This window comes from Atractosteus spatula, chromosome 12 (genome assembly GCF_055471065.1).
Source record: "Atractosteus spatula isolate fAtrSpa1 chromosome 12, fAtrSpa1.hap1, whole genome shotgun sequence".
Lineage (NCBI taxonomy): Eukaryota > Metazoa > Chordata > Actinopteri > Semionotiformes > Lepisosteidae > Atractosteus > Atractosteus spatula.
The window spans coordinates 43454833-43477841 of record NC_142717.1 but is presented as its reverse complement, the minus strand read 5'-3'; the positions used below and the strand labels follow the sequence as shown (position 1 = coordinate 43477841).

Here is a 23009-nt window from a genome sequence, read left to right as displayed (position 1 = left end):
AACATCGTGTCTGTGTGGGCGGGTTGAGCGGTGTGCCCCCAGGGGAACTTTGGTTTCACTCTGGCTAACGTTGTCCAATATTTCCGAAGCTCTGCAATTTCTATCAGGCGCGCGTTCTGTTGTGAAGTTTCCTGTGAAACATCAGGTGTTTCAGTGTCTTCCCCCTCTGCATCCTTGCACTGGTTTTCCCCTCAGGGCCTTTTCTTATCTACTGCTTTCTGAGGCAGCTCTGCGCTTGAGGGAAGTTCATTTCACACGCTACCAATGGGAGAGGGTTAGTCTATGTTTTGAAAACTATTTCAAGTTGGTGGTGCTCACTTTGGTGACCTGCTCGTTGATGTTTGCAGATAACCAGAGCCCTGCATGACTTTACGAGAATCAGTAAAGTTTTTTTGCAAAGGTTATGTAACCTTTCCTGCACAAGAAAAGACTTCCTCCACTGTAAACCATAAAAAAGGTCTCAGTTTATCCCTGGTAATCCAGTCATGGGGCTCATCCTGCTTCATAATTCTGTGGGCAGCTCCTCTGGTCCTAGCTCAACACTACCGTTCTGAACCTCTTTGTGGAGGAGACTCAACGGTACAGACATGAAACAGTGATAAGGTGTTCATTTTCAGCTTATAAGTTGCATCACCAGACTCAACCATTGTTTGAAGACTTTTGTTATGACTCATAATATCTGTGAATACTTTTGTATAGAACGGTCTAGTTCCAAGAAAAAACTGCCTTTGGTCTTGCTCTGCTCTTTTAATACTAGAATTTATTCTGGCAGCTCTCTGAAGCAAATTACTTTTAAAAGCAAATGATTTTAAGTCAAGGCGTTCACAACCCTGCATTATCCTTTGTGGTATAAAGTATAAAAGTGTGTTAACCACTAGAGCAGCAGTTAAAAAAAACAGTTCAGTCATGACTCTCACAAGATTGCAATTCCAATGTAAAGTATCTGTCATGGGCACTTTTTAGTAATGAGTGAAAGAAAATAATAACAAACCCAGTTTATGTATGCCAAACAGCTGCATTCATTAAAATGGGAGACCAGTTGAATACATTTATTTTTGAATATTAGTGACAAACGTAAGCGAACGAATTTAAAATAGATTCCACCCATATCTACCTCCTGCTGAGGTACAGTATATTGGCATTTAAACTTCAGGAGAGAACAGAATGGCTAAATCCCCAGTATGAAAGGCAAAACCGTGGAATCCAGCAACTGGAATGTGAAAGGTCAATATTAAAAAAAATACTGTATAATGGAATAGGAGGACTTACAGGTATCAATTCTATGGTTTTACTACTGGATAAGAGCACTCGACTTTATCTTTAATTTACACTTTTCAATTATTGAATATTAAACTTTAACGGATTAACAAAATTGTCTTTTTTTTTCTAGTGCATCTGCAGATTGTTATTTGCAAGACTAAGTCCTGAACCTGTCCTGAGCCACAATTTAGAGAAGGACATTTCACAGCTGAAGGCGATGAAGATAAGCTGTAGGTGTCGGGGATCAGTGCTTTTTTTTTTTACTGGGGTCCAAAATTTTTTTTTGGGAAACATATATTTTCTTTAAATACAGTCAAATGTAATTGATGTACATTTTACAAATAGAGAGGGATGTATGAACCACTGTTAAAACTATAAGCAAGCAGTATTAATTCTCTGGTGGTTGTCAGCGATTAATCAGTTAAAAACTTGGATGAATGTGGGTCACACAGCACACGTTAATTTATATTCTATTAGCAGGTTGAAAATTGACTCCAGCACAGTGCCGACACGGAGAAGATCTGATTTTACCTGTGTGGCTTTGTCTTTCATGCATGAAGGATAGTGCACATGGGGGTCACGAGGCCACTGTCCTGTGAGGTAAGGTCCTGTTATTGTGTCCAGAGAGGAAGTCCGCCTGATGGAGCTGGAGTTTCTGATCTGCTGCGATTTTGCTCTCTCAACTGCAAAAACGAAAAAGAGAAAAATCAGAAAGAGAAATGCACAGCATTACACGACAGAACGTGCGACACTCACGTGCGTAAATCACAATTCTCATTTAGGCCATAGGCTGCACAAGAACATCACAAACGTGTGATGCAGGGGGAATGGGAACAATCCTGCCAAAGTGTCCATGTTTAATTAACCACATGTTCGTTATCAGAACAGGAACAGAGGGGTTTTTTTTTATCATGTCACATGCTAAAAATAGCCACAGGAAACAACGTCCTTACTACTTCATATCAGCAACAGCCTCTTATTTATTTCCCAGGCTTAAGCAGGGCCAGATTGACCCTGTGCTGGTGCCTGACACAGAGCTTCCAAACAGACAGAGCACCTTTGGCCCTTTCAGATAGGCACGCTGCAGTAACAGGGGCTGGTTTGAAAACGACTGCAATTGAATTGCTATTGAATTAGCACATTTATCCCGTGTAATAGGTTTCATTTCCCTTTCTTAACTAGCAAAGAAGGAAACTTACGACACCCAGGAGTACGAAAATAATTGCCGTGGAAAAAAGGCTAGAGTGCAGAAGAGCTTGCATATAACACAGCAGCTTCAGCTGTGCCTGGTTCTTCACTGAGGCTCTGCCTGGACTGCACTTTCTCTGGAACGTCTGTGCCTCTCTTGAGCTTAGCCAGTACTGCTCCTCAACCCCACATATCCCTCACCGCACAAGCCAGGGTCAGCTCTCCCTACCCTTCAGAGCCTACTACTACTACTACTTCATTACTTAGCCAAGGAGGTACACAAATAAGTTTTAACACACGACTGAAAGCCTATTCAACCTGACTGGCCACTACAGCCCAGCAATGTCATATCAGAGCCTAAGACTAAAATCCTCTTATACACAAACTAACCTAAAATTGCAATAATGTTATTGATTTTTTTGTTTCCAAAAAAGCTTGCATGTCGGTTCAAACACACAACAATCTTCTGCCCAGTCTGAAAACACAGCTGTGAAACACAGCAGACCCATCAAACCAATTTAGCCACGCCATAGGACACAGCAGACCACAGACGCCACAGCATGGACTTGAACCCGAGTTTTCCGGACCACAGTACTTGCTCACCACCAGGCAGCGCTCTTCTCTAGTTAAGCCATTTCTTGAGCCAACCCTGTCAACCTTCATTTTCAGGTGCCAAGGTGAGTCTCTGATAACCTACAGACCAGCTAAAATGAACATTTCTTAAGCGTAACCATGGTATCAGTGTTCTTCAGCTCTGCAGCTCTCTTACACAATGCACTTGTCACCCCAAAGGACTTGGGACAGCTTTAATTATTTTATATTACATTTTTAATTAAGAGGTACAAAGGGTAAGTGCTGTAAATGCATAACAGACAGTAAAACAGCCATATGTGTTAAAAGGAGTGCCCTATTTGCCATATTCTTTACAGGATGTTGCTGTAACAAAGCTTAAGTTAAGAAATCAGGACCTCAATATTCACTGAACCAGAAATATTCATTATAAAATATCCATGGATTGTTACAGTGACACAGTACCATCACTAAAATAATATGCTTCTTAGGAAATTAACATTATTAAGTACAACTCTCAAGAGCATATACTGTATGTGTTCTTCATATAAGCCTCATATAACATTCAGCTCTCCTCTGTAATACATTTGAGCTTTGACTCCGATTTTATTTTTTCAAAGCTACCCACGGAGAGTAATGTTTTATTTTTTCTAAAGTGAAGACAAAGTGAAAACCTGGCACTGCCTTGTTTAAAAGGGCCAATAGAACTGCCCCTTCAGATACAGTTGCGAAAACAGGATGAGTTTCTTCGAACAGTACAGTAAACACAGGAGGTGAGATTGCAAAAAAAGACTGAAAGCAGTCACTCTGTGTGCATTTGGTTCCCATCCTTTTACTTGTCAATAAAGCAAGTTCAGACATGACGGAACTTGAGAGAGATTTTTTATCAATACAGAAAGATATTCAAAGAAATGGCAGAAGAAAAGTTATCAGTACTACAGTGCCCTTTCAACTATGTATCTACTGTAACATGCTTAGTGCAACACTGTAGAGTTTAAAAAATCTGTCTAATAAACATACATCTGTCCTGAGCACAGTTTCACAGTATACAGCATGTACAACAAAGAATATCAGTGCTGAGCTGAACCCCCCCCATGAATCCCCAAAGCGTAGCTGCCTGAATTACAATATATTTAACACTGAGTCTGCAGGTGATGTCTGTGGCAGTTTTCAGGCCTCTTAATACCCGAGTCCATGTCTCTGTTTAATAGTACTGACAAACTGCTGGAAATAAATCCTAAAGCACAGATTAAATACAGTATGTGCCACTTTATGGCAACAGATCTGCTCTACTCCTGCTGAGGTAGCTGTGTTAACGTGAACAGAGAGCAACACAAGAAAACATAAAGCGCACAGTAATTAGCAAGCCTCTGGCCTCGTAAAGAGACTATGCCACAACAACACTAACAAAAGCTTTCTGTAAACTGTGCGTCTGCTCTAATCCATGGGCTGATCCTAAGCAGCATTAGCCTTGCAAAATTCTCTGAACATACTCTGCATCTGCCTTCACATTTCAATCTCATTTTGTTTTACACACCCAGCTTTGTATGCATGAAACTGCCCCTACTAACTTGGCACTCAAGTAAACATGAATGGTAACATCCAATTAAATTTGAATGTGAAAGCCAAAAATGTTACCATGCAAACAGAAAGTAATAAAACACATTCAGCAGAAAGTATGCATAACATATCCTTCTCTGGATATAACCCCAACTGCTCCAGAGGTGCCGTATAAATGGCTGACCCTGTGCTCTGTCCCCAGGTTTCTCTCCCTGTCTGTGTGTCTCATGGAGAGCAAGCTGGGGTATGCGAAAAACAAATTCCTAATACAAGAAACTGTATATGGCCAATAAAGTGATCTTATCTTATTTTCACACTTCACCCGATGGTAAAATGTTGCAATTCTATCAAACAGGTGGAATCCGTAAACGGACAGTTTATCCACAGTTTTAGAAGATGTCTAGGACAGATCTGGACCGGACGTCCTGTAAAATAATCTCGTCCGCCGTATCTCCGACGACATGCTTTCTGACAAATACTGCGAATGCCCCAAACCACAGACCAGCTTTTTTCAAAACCTGGCTGGCACCGAGCCTGGGAAATGACAATGCCACTAAAAACAGCAGAGCAAACCGCAGTGGAAGCGGCACTCGAGGTCTTCCTACTCAAGGATGAAAATTAAGCAAAAATAATTATGGGTGCAGCTTTAACAAAAAGGGAATAGAATACATATACAGAAAAATGCCCTAGATTGACTGCTGTGCCCCAGAATGACATGCTAAGCCAGTCTCTCAGTACAGTGGGATACGGTATAGTGCAGTAAGATGACTAAGGTTACAGTTCTACAGCGCATGAGCGTATTCCATACTGTAAAGTTTTAGACAAATCCAACATGAAGTGTTTCAAAGAATGGAAAAAGACTAAAGGAGAGGCAAACCCAGTGACTTCCTTTCTAAGCTGCAGTAATGAGGGAGCTGTGACCACAGACAAGAACTGGATATTTCATCAGCATCTGAGAAGAGACATTTCATAAAAGCCCCCATAATAAAGAAAAATACAGATACATTTCCTTCTGGCTTGGTTGCTTTGCTGCATTCCTTCTTCGGGCCCAAGTCAGCCCGCTGTACCATCAGGGTGGAGCTCACTACAGTCTGCAACCCCCGTGCTCATTAATAATTCAATGCCACAGCTTCTCCTTTAAGGCCTGTGCACGCTTCCCCAAGACAACTGTAAACAAATAGTCAAAAACCATCTTGGCGCCTCCCACCCTCTTCTGACTGCAAAACCAGAACATGAGCGTGATTGAAAGACGTGTAAGAGCCAGATCCTTAGTACCGCACAGTGCTACACACCATGTGTGAGTGCTCACAAAAAAATGTACCCAGTTTCAACAAAACACTATTTTTTGGGGAAGTGAATTTACCCAGCACTTCAATATTTGAACGTCATTCAATTTCTTTGCATCGTCTTTGTTTTGAACGTCTTTATCTGTGTTAAAGATCACACAAGTGCCGTTCACGAGCACTGAATAAAAAAGCCCTGTGCCTGCAGGGAGCAGAGAATAACTTCTGTCTATGTTCTCCGACAGCTGCAGACCCTTCAGGACCCGCTCGGACGGTACTGCACTGGTTCACTGCAAATCCAAAACCTTCTCGATCTAAACTGCCTTCTGCCTGGAGACAAATGCAGAGCCACCCCCTCAAGGTGCAAGAGATTCGTTCATGTGACATCTGGAGGTGGCAATATCAAAGGCTTTTCATCAAGTTCTGTGCCGTGTTTACGTAGTATTTCATTTCAAATTTACGCTAGATCGGCCCAAAGTGCAACACAAGCTAAATCATCAGCCAGTGGTGTTGAACCATATCGTTTTTTTAGGCTTTTGGCCGAGAAAGCTGGGTTATATTAAAACAATACGGTTTGGCGGTTTCTTTGCCTTGTTATGGCAAAAACAGAATTGAAGGCATATGAACCTTAACTCTGTGAAGATTGTTTCTCATTAACTATGGTCGAGATAGAATATTTATAACAAAACAGAAGGAAACCAAATGTTCAACAGATTTTGGGCACCTCGTAAGTGCAGCATTTGGTGTTTGGTACCACAGCTCTCTTTTTGTTTTTCAAATTTGCCTGTATCAGCACAGATGGAAACAGTTGGTCTGCATCCACAAAGCCCTGATGCCAAATAACAGAGAGTCGAAAGCTCACTGGTACAGCAGACGATTGTAACAGGTTGCCAAAAACTTTCAACAAGCCAAGAGTGAAATCCAAATCACTCTTTTCATTTCTGTATTTCTGTTACTGTAAAGGAGAACTTTCAGCAAGCCCGGTAAGCATGTGATGACTACTGTAGCAAATATGCGACTCAGGGAAATTCACTGACACGGGCAGCCGTCTGACCTGCAACCCCCCCCACACTGTGGCTGAGAAACACAATTTTCACAGCAAACAGTTGCGCCTGACATCAACACAATAACAGATTCCACATTGTAGGGAATTATTGTGTACTCAAGCCTAAAAGCACTCTCAGTATTCCAGGCCTGACCGATGGGCCATGAGACAGCGATCATGCATGACTCACTGCAGCTCAGCACACTGTTTGAAACACTTATTCCGAGAAGGAAAGCTGTCTGGTCAGATAAAAAAGTAAAACGTTAGTAAAAATGTGCGTTTACTAGTTTATACTTTGAAGGCGAGCTTGGCCATTTAGCCTACTGTACATGTCAAAGGAAGAGGAAACAGCAGACATACTGTACAGTTAGGACCTTATTGCCTACATTTTAATCCACTTTTGTTTGCAAGTTAGAAAGACAATTAGAAGAAATGCATATTTTCAATAAGCTATAATGTTGTATTTATTAAAAAATAGTAATTTTGTAATTTAAAAAGGAAACAGTGAAGTAATTCGAAACTGAACAGAATGCAAATAAGAACTTGAGTCTAACACAGCTTTCGCAGAACAGAAACAGAAAGTTTTAATCCCTGATCCTGAAATAAAACATAACAGCAATTAAAAAGAAACTCTCTACAGTACATGATAATAGCACTTAGTGCACATTTCTGCAGGAGATGACAATAATGGATCTTGTGTTCCGTACTGTTTACACAGGAGAACTGGGCATTCTTCATGCAGATTTGCAACATCCTTTTCTCTGCACTTAAGATCAGTAAAAAAACTTGTGGTTTTGAGCTAATCTCAACAGTTTTGGTAGCTTGTTTTTTCTGCATCTACCAAGGAGGAGTTATGCATTTCACCAAATGAACAATTTAACGTGTCCGTGAGTAAGAACGTCCACAAACAACAAAGTAACAGAAAAACAACTCAGGAATACAAAAGTGTTTTTATTACCTTGATACTGCTGCAAGAGCTGTAAGTTATTATTTAATGGGTGAGCACTTGCAAATGTTTTTTAACGAGTCAGAATGGATTTCTGGAATTTGCATATCACCACAGCAGAAAACAAAAATAGGACCTATTTTATATTATTGTTATTTCAGATGTTGTGCATAATATGTGTTATATGGTTATATATATATACACACACAAGACATACAAATTCATATCAAAATCCCTTCAGGTTATATCTATTTATCTAGACTGTCAGGGGTTCGAGCCTGGATCCCCAGCCAGCTGTGAGCTGGGATGTCTCCAGTGACTGGCTGAGTGGGGCTGAGAGTGGGGTGGGATTAATTGGCCGGGGCCCATCTTTGCTCTCAGGAAAAACAGCGCCCCCTACAGCCTCCTGCGTAAGATAAGATCAGATCACTTTATTGGCCATATACAATTTCTTGTATATGAGGAATTTGTCTTTTCTCATATCCCAGCTTGCTCCCATGAGAGACACAGACAAGGAGAGAAGCTGGGGGTCAGAGCGCAGGGTCAGCCATTTAAACAGCACCCCTGGGGCAGCTGGCGTTAAGGGCCTTGCTCAGGGGCCCAAAGGAGCAGGATCCCTCTGCCGGCCGCGGGATACGAACCGGCAACCTTCCCAGCCGCAGGCGCCGATCCTGAGCCCCAGAGCCACCGGACTGCCACTTGCAGGCGCGCAAGTCCTCTGCAGGTCTGAGGACTCGGCCGACACCGCCTCACTCGCCCCTGTGTGAGGGAGTGGGGTTCCAAGACTGCGGGCAGAGCAATTCCATACCTGTGGCTATTAAAGGAGGGGTGGGAGAAAACCCCCACAAACATGAGGAGATCAGACAAACGCCAGGAGCTGGACCCGGAGCCCAAGTTCTGCGAGGCAGTCGCGTTAACCTCTGCGCCGCCCTGACGCCTGCTGATCATTTCCCGTTGATATTAATATAAATGTATGAACTGCCCTCTAATACATACACATTCTTGACGAGACATTTTGTAACACAAGCCATGTTCTGAAAAGGTCTGAACATGTGAAAAAGTCTAGTGGAACTTTTTGCATGCTCCGCTACACTTTGTCCACCCACAATTCAACAGATTTACAGGAATATTTACAGTAAGCACTCGCGCACAGTCAGAGCTGCAATATAAGATCTTCAGTCATCTACAATATATTTCCACACCTAAAGGCACAAAATCACATCACAGCACAGCTCATTCAGAAGCACACCATAGTATGGAGAGCCTCGTGAGGCAAGTGAGGAAGTAAAATGAGAACAATGGAGACAGACATACTGCCACTTTTGGACTACTGTCACAAATAGCCACAAACCTGTCCCGGAAAATCTGTACGTAACAGACAAGAGTTCTCTTGCACATCACTTCCCCTGTCTGTGAAATTTAGATAAAAGGAGAAACTGGGCTCTCTGAATTCAAGTGCCCCTCTCCTAAATCCTGTCTCCTTTGCATGGATGGGGTGGGGACTTAAGCAGAATTGTTGAGCGCTCCAAAATGCACAGGCTCTCCCCCAGTAGTGCTTGTCCTACAGTCCTATCAGCTCTTACATACACGCCTGTCCAGCCTACAATTCTGCTGCTCAATCTGTTAGCCAGGCATCCGACTTGCCTACAGTGAACCTTGAATAGAGTCCTTCACTGAGGCTACACAATGGAGTTGACGCCAACTACACCATTTCTGGCAGGTGTCCTACAGGCTGTTGTGCTACAGGACCCAGCCACGGCACAACCGCAGAGTGCCGGCTCATTCCAGTGCCCCTGCAAACTGCTGTGCTGTCCAGTGTCCCCAGATTCAGACTAGGGAACATACGCTCTGCTCCCCCGTTCCCAAAAGGATTCGGAACGCAGGTCCATTCCAAGCACCCAAAAGGATGAGAACATAGGCAGGAACCAATCAAACTGAACAGCCTGGGCGCCTTACTTTCCTCACTGCAACCGCAAAGAAACAAATCTGATGAGCGCTCAGAAAGGTGTGAGGCTCCAACATGCAAACCCATTAGTAGACAAAAATATAAAAAATCAAAAGGATTGGAATACATGACCACAAAAAACATTTGGAGCAATAAATGATCAGAAGGAAGAGAGGGTAGGGGTTTTCACAGCTGTGTTTCTGTTTAGCGGAGTCTGCTCTGTGGCGCTGTGCTGTACAGTGCGCACAGTCGAGGAGCACAAAGGGGAGGTCACAGGCTAGAAAGCTTTAATGAACATGATACAGCAATATTCTTAGAAATGGTAATTCTTTGGAGAAAACTCGCTGATAATGACTAGCGCTCTCATGACTGTGAGGGAAATACCTGACAGCTTTTATTTTTTTAAATCATTCTTTGTGCAATCGCTACTGCACACTCACACAGGAACACAAAAGGCCTGTAGGACCCTTTAAAAATCAGATATTTTCTTTTGTCGTGGAGTTATCTGAGAAAAGCCCTTTACAGTGCATGATACTGCAGGAAACTTGCAAAATACAGAGTATGTGATAAGAAGACACAAGTCATTATAAGAAATAAACACCTGCCACTCTACATTTGGAATATGACGAGAAAAGTGCTGTATTCAACTTTACATTCACTCGTGGTATTTGAATTGGATTTCCAACAAAAAAAAATGTATACTGAAAAGACAGTGGTTATTACAGGCATCTCGGCAACAAAGAGCAAGATATAATAATTGTCTACAGAAAACATGATGCATATACTGCACATAAAAAAGATATATACTTATAAACACCATACATTTTATTTTCCTAGAAAACACATTCAGGCTTGTTCAAAATGACGGCAGTTGTGTCTCTAATCGTATTCAAAATACATCTACACACCTTTCAATGAAAACAAATCCATTTATCTACAGCAGTCTGTTTCATTCACTTGCAGATTACCAAGAGAAATGCAGCAGAACCTTTTGTAAGTTGTGAATTGTTTAAAATGCAAATAACCATCAGCAAGAGATGTTGAGCTAGACAGCAGAAATACAAAATGGCGGAAGACATCCTAAATTTGTATTCCAGGTGAAGCGAAAATGTCGTTCGGCAGGAACATTCAAAAGCTTAGACCGCCAGTTCCAGTTCTAAAATTTCACAGAAGCCTTTATTCGCCTTCACTCAGAATTAGACAAAAATGTTAACGAATTAATAAAGCAAAGGGTTACTTGATCTTGAACTTGTTCATACTTGAACTATGAAAATGTCCACAGCCTAAGGAAGGAGCAGTCAACCTATTAGTACTAGGATCTCATGTGTTCTGGGGTGATGTGGTTCTCAGAACACTAAGATGTGCATGGAGCTGTACTTCATCAAATTAGCAAATTGGAAAGACTGTAGGACAGTGGACAAGGACCGTGTTGAATTCCGAAAAGGACATTACCGTCTATGAAAGGCACAGAATCTTTTCAGTCAAGCACAGATGGAATGACGATGGAACTTGAGGAAAGGATTCAAAATTCCGGAAATAGATACTGAAAATAAAAAAGGGAACCTAATGGATTCCTACATACTCAGCAAGGAAGGACCTGAATTACAGTGTATTTAGGAATGAATGCAGCAGGAACGTTTTTACACAAAGGTGGATGGGTTTCCTGGGTTTCCACCCAGCTAAACCGAAGCCGTTTTCTTAGCATCTATCAAAAGACTGGAGGAGCAAATGAGCATGATGGGTCAAATGGCCTCTGTGAGCTTGCAGCTTTTCTTGTGCTCTAGGTACCCAGTAAGATTAATGAGGACGAGAAATTTGAATAAAAAAGAAAAAACATATATGCTATGACAAAGCATTTCATTTGCAGTTGTAGTCCTACCCTGTCACATAACTCTTTAATTTAATCAATTAATAGTGACTCTTCAAATATTATAGCATCACTACTCTATTTTGGGAAAAAAAATAGCACAGTATACCTTCCTCCTCCTTTTATTTACATCGACTCCTCATGCAGCTTTGTGTTAATTTAATGAGGGTGAGTCTCTGTGCTGAGCAGGGAGCAAGGCAGGATTAGGCAAGCTGGTCATCAGGCATTGTGCATGACGAAGAATAATAGCAGGTGCTGAAGCCTGAAAAACATCAGTCAGCTGCACATTAGACCCCAAAACAAAGAGCTGCAAACACCAAAACTGCATTTACACACTCTGTGTTAGTGGGAGGCTGGGTGCACACTAACACTCCTGTACTGTAAGACCCAATCCTTTTCTACGGACTTGAGGACAGGGCTCCGCTATACAATCAAGTATTTTAACACAACAAAGCATAATCGGAGAAAAAGTCTTTTCTGGGAGAATAATACGTACTATGGCATTATTTCCTTGGGAAAAGGCAAAGTGATACAAAATGTTATATTCGTTTTTCAAAACGGAATTTTATTCCGTAGCACGCCGGTTCCTTTTTAACAGTTGCAAGGGGGTGAGCTTCCTTTCGCAAATTACTGACAGGCATGTGGTGTTGCTTTAGCGCAGACATCACAGGTGACTGGCCTTCAAATTCCATGGCTGAAGAACAAAAAACTCTCACCTCCTTTTTTTAAGCCTCTACTGAATCAGATAAGACAACCCGAGAGAATCCCTGTCCACACGGCCGAGCGTTTACTGGAGCGATCCGAGTGAAGAGCCCGGCTCAAGGCCTAGCTGCTGGCCTGGGTCAAACAACCGTGTTCTCACCAACGAAGCTATCCAGCGTCAGAAAGCCTCATGTCTAGAAAGGGGTGGGGTAGGTGTCCTGGCCAAACGTCCCACTGGCCTTTACCAATCATGGCCTTCTAATCATCCCCACCTAAGCCCAAGGCAGGAGTCCACTGCAGGGCAGACTTACACACAGAAGTACACAGAGACACCAACGCACCACAAGCCTATCTTTGGAAACCGAAAGGAAACGGAAGACCCCAGAGAAAACTGCCGCACACACATGGGGAGAACACAAGCCCCAGACCGCAAGTCTGCAGCGCTAACCCACACCTCCACTCCACTGGTCACCCGTCCAGTTTTCAATGGTGCTCCAGTTCCATGTCAGCTGTGACATGAGGTGCTCAGAACTGGACAGACTTATAACCAGGCACGAATGTGAGAAGAGTGGCGCTTATTTTAATGTTGGCATTTCCTTTTCGAGGAAAATCAAGGCTGCATTCAGGTGAAAACATAACCTCAGATGACCTGACCTTGCTTATACATGGGAGTGTGTGTGCACTGGACATCACCAAATGATCTAGACCTGGTTTAGACAATAAGTTTTACGATCAGTTAAATACCAGGACACAGTAACTTAACTCTTAGCTCAAAATCAATATTCTACAATTACTGAGAAAACCAACAATCATGAATACAAGCCTCGGAAACTGTATTTGCTTTGCTACTGGTATATAACTTTATAAAACACACATTAATATCTGCACGGCTGTCTTCAGTCCCATTTAGTCAGCTTCTGTAACAGTATAGGATCACGCAGAATGGCAGGGAGAAAATAAGCTGTACTTTGGCCTTGTTCTCCAAATAGTGTTTTCCAAGGAATCTTGTGTGGCTGTATGGGCAATTGGTTTGAAACCAAGCACTTATTAACTACACAACACGAGAAGCCAACTATTCAGAGCATCATAACGGCCACACATAATGAGAGGAGGCCATTCGCTCCATTGAGCACAGGGCTCTTGCCCACGCCGAAACATGCCTTCCAATTTATGGTGTACTAAAAGACACCACCAAAGAGCACATGGAACAGATGAAATGACCTTTAATTCAGTGTTTCCCTTCTACCAGGGTGCAGCTCCCTAAGGTCCTTTACCCTTTTTAAGGCTAAAAAAGCAGCTAATAGCAAGAACACAAGAACCAGTCAGCAATGCTCCAGGACTACATTAAAGGTAACGAGAAAGTGACTTTAATGTGATGTCATCTGGAATTGAAAATAAATTAAATGGTTATATACAGTATATATACAAGAAATGAAGAATAATTAATGAAATCCTGAAATACAATGACTACCCTGAAAGCAGACCATTGAAATTAGATGAATCAATTGGATTTTAAGAAAATGTGATCCAAGTATTTTAACACACACTCCACACCTTGCAGCTAGATTCAGAACTGAATGCCCCAACGGGTAAATCTTGAGAAATGAGCTGATGAAAGACTGGCATCTTTGCATACAGCTGCTAAAAGAGAGAAGTGAATTCAGACCCATGATCTGAAGTCATTCCGCCTTCCTGCTGTTTACTGTCGGCTTTCACACTGAATGGTCAGCATCCGTTTCTGTTCTTTTTTTTTTCAACCCTGCATCACCCTCAAAAACAATTAATACCCACCCGCAGTCTGTGTGCATGAACTGACAGGTGCGTCAGTTCCTACACACTGACAACATATGCCACAAATAGGACAGCCTTTAAATAAAATTCAAAACCCAACACCACATCCACAAGCACAGATTTCACTAAACCACAATACCTGGGACAAATAAGATGTTGTAAAACTATCAAACAGCAGAAGGGAAAATGCTCCCACAATCCTTTATGTTACAAACCTCCTATACAGTAGCAGTACAGTACCTATTTTAAATTGGTCAGGTATTAAGAACCATGTTAGAATGTCTGCATGTTATATTGTAATAACATAAGCTTTGAGAAGCGACCAAGCATGTCAACTCACTGTTCAAGTTGCTTTAATCATTTCATTTCTCTTCATGTGTTTTTTTAATATTTGTGAGAAAGTCAAGACCTGAACTTGCGTTTTCTGGCTCACCAAAAGTGATTTTTAAAAAAAAAACATGTCTAATTCCTTCAGTTCAAAAGCACATCAACCACATGGCACAGTTGCTGCATTCCAGATTTTTACAACTGAAGTGTACACTTGCTTTTGGAAGCTTATGTAATTTATTTGCTTTTGTTGCGTAAAAAGTAACATCCTTTCACAATTCAACATGGTCTTTTTTCTCTAAACACCCTTCCTGTTCCACCAGTCTTCTGTTTTCCTATATCTCCACATTCTTATTGCTTTCTTATCAGACACTTCTCTAAGACACTTCTGCCCTCTTTTTTTACACTTTTTCTCTCCTGCACCATTTCTCTCCCCTCCGGGATGTTAACTCTTAACCAGATGTAAAAAGCCTCTGGGCAGGCTACCTGAAACTATTAACTGAGGTTCAGTTACCACAGCAAGATACCACACGGTCGGCAACTCTTGTTTCAGGCGATACATTCCAAAACGGCATCCTGCACTTCAAATTTATTTCAATTTATTATTTCTAAATGGATGACTTAGGACAGTCCACTGTGGCTCACTTCTGCGAGTGGAAATGCTGCTTTCACAACATCTTAACCTGATTTCATACCTGAGGGAAATGACTATGCAAAGGCAAACAAAATCTAGAACACGTGTGTTAAAGAGCACTGTGTTAAATGCACACACAGTACTTTAAATCAAAAGGATGCTATACTAGAATTGCATAATGCATTTGTAAGGCCTCGGTTAGAATAGTGTATGATTGTGGTCATCTTCTTACAGAAAAGATGTTTCTGCTCTGGAACCACTGCAGAAAAGAGACACCAGACACATTCTGGGGTTGCAGGGAATGGCCTGTACTGACAGGGTGAAGGAACTGGAAAAAACTAACCACTAGCTGCCAGACAGGCTAGGTGGGCCAAACATCCACTTCTTTCTCATGGTCACACATTATCAACCTCTAGATAAACACACAAAACAGTACACCCTCCCACTAAACAAACTGGTGTAAAAATAGCACATTTCATTCATCCTGAATGGGTTTTTTAAGACAATGGCATATGCACACCAAACAAGGTCAAACTAACAGTTTTAACAAAAAAAATAGTCAAAAATGCTGTAGTACTTAGCTGGACAGTGAAAGTTCAACACTAATGAATGGTTTTAGATCTTTTTATCAGCTTTTCTCCCTATTATACAGGTTATAGTATGTCCAACCAGGATTGCCATAAATAGCCCTGAAACAATGGAGGAAATAAATATAAGATAAAGCATTTTGGACAGAGCCCAAGGTCAAGTCTCTCGGTGAACCTTCACTTGTTAAGTGGAAGCTACGGCAGACTGTTTTAAGCATGACAAAGTACAGAACAATGCAAATACAGTGTTCTGAACAATGGAAGAATGCTGCTCCCAGTATAGAAACAGGTAAAGAAACACAAAACACAAAAATCCTCCAACAGGTCAGCCCATAATTGATGTAACCTGTTCTCTCTTAGCCTGACAAGAGGAGAGATTAAAGGCAATGTAACAGATTGTTGGTTTGACTGCATAACAGATAAGATTATATCAGATTGCAGCAATTCTCATAACTACTTTATCCATTTAAGTTTTTAGGCTTTCACATATGCATGTTCCTCATTCATTCAGCTCTGTAATCGTAATTCCAGAAGGTACAAGCTTCTTCTACCTGCCTGCAGGTCACTGCCAAGCTACTCTGCAATCAAACATCAGAGAATGACAAGATACATTTCTATACTGCACTACTAAAACACTATTGGACAAAAATCTATTTCCCAACCACTACTTGAACATTTAACCACGGTCATAAAATACACCATCCAGCTCCTGAACACGCAGACAATAAAGCTGTTTCTTCTTCTACCCTTGTTTCCTCCATCCTTATGTATCACTGCACAAAACCCTTTTCTCCCCCAAAATAGTGGAATGAGTTTGACCTTTTCTTGAACTGCTCCAACATTACTTTGTCCTAGACTTATTTTTGTACAAAATAAGACACAAAAGTGTGGAGCAGGTGTTGGGGTTTTGAACGTATAACTAGAAGGCTATGAGCTCAAGCTGCTGTATTTATAAGATGTTTTGGGCAAAAATGTCAGTCAAATAAATATATGAAAATAACAGTCCTTTTGTATAAAGACAAGCACACTGCCCCTTGTTTTGCTGAGATATCCTGTTCAGTCCGTTCCTGAACATCATTTGTTTTGTCCTTCTTAGTGTCCCATAAGACTCAATTCAGCAAAACACTGAATTTTTCCTACCCTACCCCTTCTTCCCAATCTTTGCAAGGAAAATCAAAATCTCCCATGACCACCCCTTCTGCCTAGACACAAATGTTCCCGATTTCACTGTACAAGATGTTTGTTCTTTCCTTTGGAAGTTACACTTACACAGTCCTCAGTGTAACAATGGTCAGACTTAATTAACGATTAACAAGCCCAAATCTGGTTGGCATAAAAAGAAAATCCCAGACTATTCTAAACTAAAACACAAAAAATAATGTTTTCATTTGATCGCTGGTCGAGTACTTGAAATTCACTACGAAAGATTCAGAGCTTTTATTCAAAACTAGATCACCTCTGGGAAGAACAACCTTTAACCTTTTAAGATCACAAAAAGTAAAAATATAAACTACTAAAACCTAAAAACAATTATCTTTATTTAAAATCAGTAATATGCAGAAACTAACTACAGTTAAGGGTTTACTTAAGTGTGCTTACAGTACACCATATAACAACAATAAATGTTGCAGGCTGTACTTTGCTTTTAAACCACTCCAGAACATCAGTACATTAACCACTGTATCCCACATGTGCTTGCAGGACTTGTTTACCTGTAGATTTGTCCAAATTATGAAGTGACTAGCATCGCGCTTCCTATTGCAATACACTATTAATTCTTAATTAACTTCATTTGCATTTGCAAATGCAAAGCCCTTTACAAATACACGTTCTCTTTCAGATTATTGGAATTTTGGTGCATTTTCACCTCATATTAATGCTGCATATGAGCGCTGGCGATTTATAAAAGGGAGTCTAAATGAACAAATATCACCAGAGTTTGGTCCTTGTTTCTCTTATCTCTTATTTTTTATTTTCCTCTTCAACTAGGGGGTGGGGATGCATTTACTGTTTCACACAGGCACATCGGATGAAATTAAACAAGCACCAGACTTTGGTGATATTTGTTCACTCAGGCTTCCTTCATTTATCACAAGGACCCACGGGAAGCTCATCTGATAACATTCAGTGGCGAAAATATGAAAAAATACAAATAAAAAATCTCAAAGAGGGCAAATGCTGTTTCGCCGAACTGTAAGCAAGGACCAGCTTCATTCTGGGGTGTCACGCATCAGCCATACTGCGCCAGCAGTCCAGTGTCCACTAGGCAACAGACCAGGCAGAGAAGTGAGGCCTCACCTGCTGAATTAAGGGGAAACTATAAGGGAGGCCAGAATGCTCAAGCCCCGAGTGAAACTGAATTAGGACACCAAGGGTTAACACCCCTGTTCCTGTAGATACTGCTGTGGGAACTTTAATGACCAAGTAGTCAGGACTTTGGTTCAAAGTTTCACCCAAAGAACAGCACCACCTATAGCAGAGTTCCCTTGGATACCCTACAAGGGAAGAGGTTTGGAGGAGCGCCACCTACTGGTCCACTAACACCACTTAATGAAGCTACCTGGGTTTCCTAAGAGGCCTGCTTTCCCATTAGCAACCACACCCAAGATGCTCAGCTTCTGAGATCTGACAAGATCATGGCACAAGGTAGTAACTTTGCTGTATACAGTAAGATCACCCTTCCAAGACCTCCCCAGCACATGGTGATCCACCCTACTCCTTCACAGTCTCAGAAATTCTTAAAAATTTGTAAGATGCTGATTTCATAGTAGTATACATAGATTTCACACTTAAACATAGCCGTAAAGTTACAGATATAAATGAATATTTATACAGTATGTAAACCGCAGAGCAAAATGTAACCAATCTATGTATTGTAATGAAAAGATGAATTTTTACACACTACTGCGTGCATATGCTGAACACAGAAGCAAAAATACCAAAATAGACGTGAGGAAATGGAGGTGGAACACAGCTGTAATTACAGCTGTCATTAATGTTAAATTACTTCATTTCTGGGTGAAGCTACTGAGCTCCCTTCTTTGCAAGGACTCTGTGATCTTAATAAAATAACTCCAGATGAAAGGTACGGTGCTTTGCAAACCGCGCTGAAGGCACGTTTTATCTCAAGGTGGCCATTAAATTTAATGAAGCGACTAGGAAACCAGCAGAACTGATAATCAAAAATTCCAATAAGCATTACTAATATGATTAGGTTAATAAATTCATACCTAATACTGTGGAGCTGGTGCTGGGTTTAAGGGTCAAAACATTCTTATATTCACTATTGCACAATCCAGATTTATAAGTGTTCTACATGAGACATTGGAGGCCTCAACTGAGCAGGAAGAGAATTTGGTTGCTTAGCTGTAAACTTTTTAAGCCATTCTACTGGCTTAGTGTTTGCATTTTTTAAAACTTTTCTACATTTACTCTGCCCTAAAAATAAGTAGGTCTTGCATGGTGTGCTGTACATTTTAAAGATTTTCCCAAAGCTGTGAGATGCAACTTTCTTCAGGACCAGAAGGCTCAATTTTTAAACATCAGAAAAGTAGTAAGTCATTAACTTTGATTCCCATAAGGGCAAAGCATAAGACTGGTGAAAACCCAACAAGGACAACACTCCAAGCTAAAAAAACTGTACATTCACAAGTACTGAGCTACCCTTTACATTGTACTGCATCAGCACAATGTGCTAAAAATACAATTAGCACTATTACAGCTAAAATTACATACAATAATAGGCATAAGTTAGCATCTACATCTATTTATAAAAGGAAGCTGATACATTACAGAATTCCCACTTACAAAACTATAAATATGTATTTCCTTTACTGTAAGACCATAACATCAGAAAATCTGCAAATGAGAGGAGAACATTTCATTCTTCAGGCTTTGTCTGGGAGCAGCTCAATGAGCTGGCTGCTCCCATAAAGTTTGGGTCTGCACCTTTCAGCCCCAACACCCACAAGTCTTTGTGTAAAGTTGTGCTTCCTGACCTCAGTCCTAAATGAAATCCCATTAGTTTCTCATTACAACAACGTAAATTAAACATGGATAAGCACTTAACAGCTAAATCACTTCAAAAACAAAACATAAGAAAACTTACAAACAAAAGGAGACCACTCAGTCCACACTACTCACTGGGTTGCTAAAGGTTTATGGTCTATATGACTTAAGGCCTATATGGAACTGCTGCATGTAAAATTGGAGAGATTTTTTATAATATTTCTAAAAAAGGCTTTAGTATTTAGCATATTTTCAATATTTTATTTTTACTGTGTCCTGTACTATAAACACCATATAAATCACAAATTTCATCATCTTTATGTCCTTGATCAATGGATAGTGGACAAAAATAGAAACACCAAGTCAAGTCACTTGTCAGAGCACTGGGCTACCAGGCACAGCCAGTACAGCCTGTATGTGCGTTGGCATGGAGTCTACCAGCATCTGCAATTCTGCAGCTGGAGGAGGAAACAGGCACCTTTCATCCACAAGAAAGTCAGTCAGCTCACATCAGATGGATGGGGATGGAAAACACCATCCAGAATGGTTCCAGAACACCCCGTAAACACTCAGTTGGGTTCAGATCTTGTTACCAAGAAGGCACTAGCACATGAATGACATCAGCGCCACAATCGTCAAACTACTGTGCGACCACACATGCTCTGTGGATGGAGGCTTTGTGATCCACTCGGCAGGAAGGAAACACTGCAACATGGAGTAAAGATGACTGGTACCTTTAAGTTGTGACTAGCAACTAAGGACATGGGTGCAAACAAAGTACACCAGGAAAATGCAGCCCACAACATTCCAGAACCCTTCACTGGAAGCTGTGGAGCTGTTCAAGGTACTGTCACACGTGTACTCATCTGTCCGTTGAGGATCTAGCCTGACCAGATCACATTTCTCTACTGCTCAGTAGTCTACTCCCTGTGCTCTTTGCACCACGCACATGTGAACGGCCACCTGTGATGAGCAGTTTGTGCAATGCAGTCCGACTCCCGAATCCTGCTGTGTGGAGTTCTCACTGGATCATCTCTGGTGAAACTCGACACCAGCACCCCAGATATTTGATATTTGCAGTCCACTGATCTGTACTTCCTCGCCTGTTTTGCCTCACACTTGGAATGAACGCATCAGGATCCTGAAACATCGGCAAGCTCTTGCTAAATGCACCCCAACAATCACCCCTCTTTCAAAGCTACAGAGTCTTACAAAGTCCCCTCTTGCAGCCAGGCTGGCCATAAGGCCTGCGGAGAATTTATATACATGGCCCTAAGCACGCTGGAATGTTATTTGCTTACTGAATGAATCAGTCACACCCAAGCAGAGGCCCTTGTTTTCAATATTTTGGTGTCCATAATTTACTTGTGTTTTTTTTGTCTACTACCTGTATCAGCAAAACAAGGAAATTCATCACAAAATACTTTATGATGATCAAAACAAACCTGTGATGGTTAACTATTTTTTTCCCATATGTTTTTATTCCTAGGGAGGGAGAGGGTAATGAAATAAATCAAACTTAATTTAATAAAAGCTCAGAACCCTTTGTGAAGATGCCGGTTTGGCAGGATCCTAAAGTCAGGGTGCAAGGAAGGACCTCTGTTACCCCCAACGTGTGCTCATGAAGGCACAGTGCCTTCAGCTAGTCTTGTTACAGGGCTAAAATAACATCAAAATTCCTCACACTAAGCAATAGTGTTGCTGAGGGTCTAAACAAGCTTTGCAACTACCTTTTAAAAAGTTTTTTTTATCATTTCTCAGACAACATAGAATCATAATGAGCATACACTTCCTGAACAAATTTTCGAGGACCAAGAGATGAATTAGGGGCTTAAATGTATTTTTGATAAATGTCTTTGGAGTGGGCTTCCCCTGTGACACATCTGGGGTCCTCTACCCCTTTTGGACATCAGGATTGTTCGTATGTAGCAGGCAGTCAGGACCCGGACACATCCAGAAATGCTTCAATAGGGTAGAGGTCATGGGCCAGCCGAAGAATGTTAGGCATCTTATTGTCACCCCACAAAATCGTGGATCTGAGATTCCTGCAGCACACGGACATTGGCGTTGCCTAGTATGGAGAAGGTAACCGCCAGCGCCACCGTTAAATATTTTTTTGATACGGGCGGATCCCTGACGTCAAGAATGCCGCAGTGCGACCCGGGGCCCACAGACCGAATCCGCAGCAATGCGGAGAGGGCATACAGTACCGACAAACCTCCCACTGCCTTCACAGACATCCTTCTTGTACGGATCACTTCAATGCCACAGTGTGGACCCAAGACCAAACTGGAAAACACCACAGCAGATCATCAACTTTTGTGTATCAGACGTTTCCAAGCTTCAAATTCCTCTTTTTGCTCTTCCTGCGCCATTAAATATGTCAGCCACCCATTAAACCAGGAGTACCAGGGAACTATACCCAACGGCTCATCAGTAGTTGAGCTACCAATAGCAACACATTCAGCCTGTCCTGGTGCAGGTTTGAGTTGACACAGTAAATACCCACAGTATAACATACATCATGCTGTGGGGGATTTATCACTCAGAATCCACTTTCAGAACACCTTCCAAATCCTGGGATTTTCCTGGACCTCCTACACTGACGTTCAGGGGTGAACCTGGCCTGCAGTATTTAGATGGCTACAGCTTTCCTCACGACAGATTTCAGATCGCTTTTCAATATCTACTCAATATCTCCCGGACTGAGATTTCTAACATCCAGCAGCTTCAGGACATTCTACATAGCAATCCCGATACTGTATATGGATTTCTACATTTGTGAAATCTCACACTACGTAATCCTTTATACAGTAAATCATTACCCACAGATATGCCGTATGCATACAGGCGAAAGCGAAATGGCTGCATGTATCTCTATATATTCAGTGGCTAGTTACATCGCTCGTTGTTTTTTTACGGAAAAATAACCGTGCCTCCTCTAGGCTTCACAGATGTCACAGATAGGCCCCAGGTGAACAATGCAACGCTTCCTCTTCTCAACCTGCAGACATCGGCGCAGCGGCCAGTACCCCATGATTACGGAGGACCCTGAATGAGGCCCCCCATTACCTGCGCGTATCCACGAAAATGCAAAAGCGACGTTTTCTGGCGTGACCGTACTACTGTAGCGCCGACCCTAGCGTACGAGTCGGGGGAGAGACAGGAAAAAAAAAAAAACATCCGTGAGAGAGTTTCTGTTTTCTAAAACCACGGCGTGAGCTGCCTCACCAGCGCCGGAGCACAAGAAAGCTCAAGTCATCCTCCGGAGGATCAATACCCAATGCCAAGGTCGC

The 23009-nt window shown here is 41.7% G+C and overlaps 1 protein-coding gene across 6 annotated transcripts in view; it reads right to left on the bottom strand.

Moving 5' to 3' along the window:
- Positions 1-23009, bottom strand: part of glcci1a (glucocorticoid induced 1a) — a 73639-nt gene that overhangs the window by 49288 nt on the left and 1342 nt on the right. For all 6 annotated transcript variants that reach the window (XM_088928644.1, XM_088928646.1, XM_088928649.1 and 3 more), the window contains exon 3: positions 1792-1943. In XM_088928644.1, coding sequence (XP_088784770.1) covers positions 1792-1943 — 152 coding nt within the window. The remainder of the gene's footprint in view (positions 1-1791; positions 1944-23009) is intronic.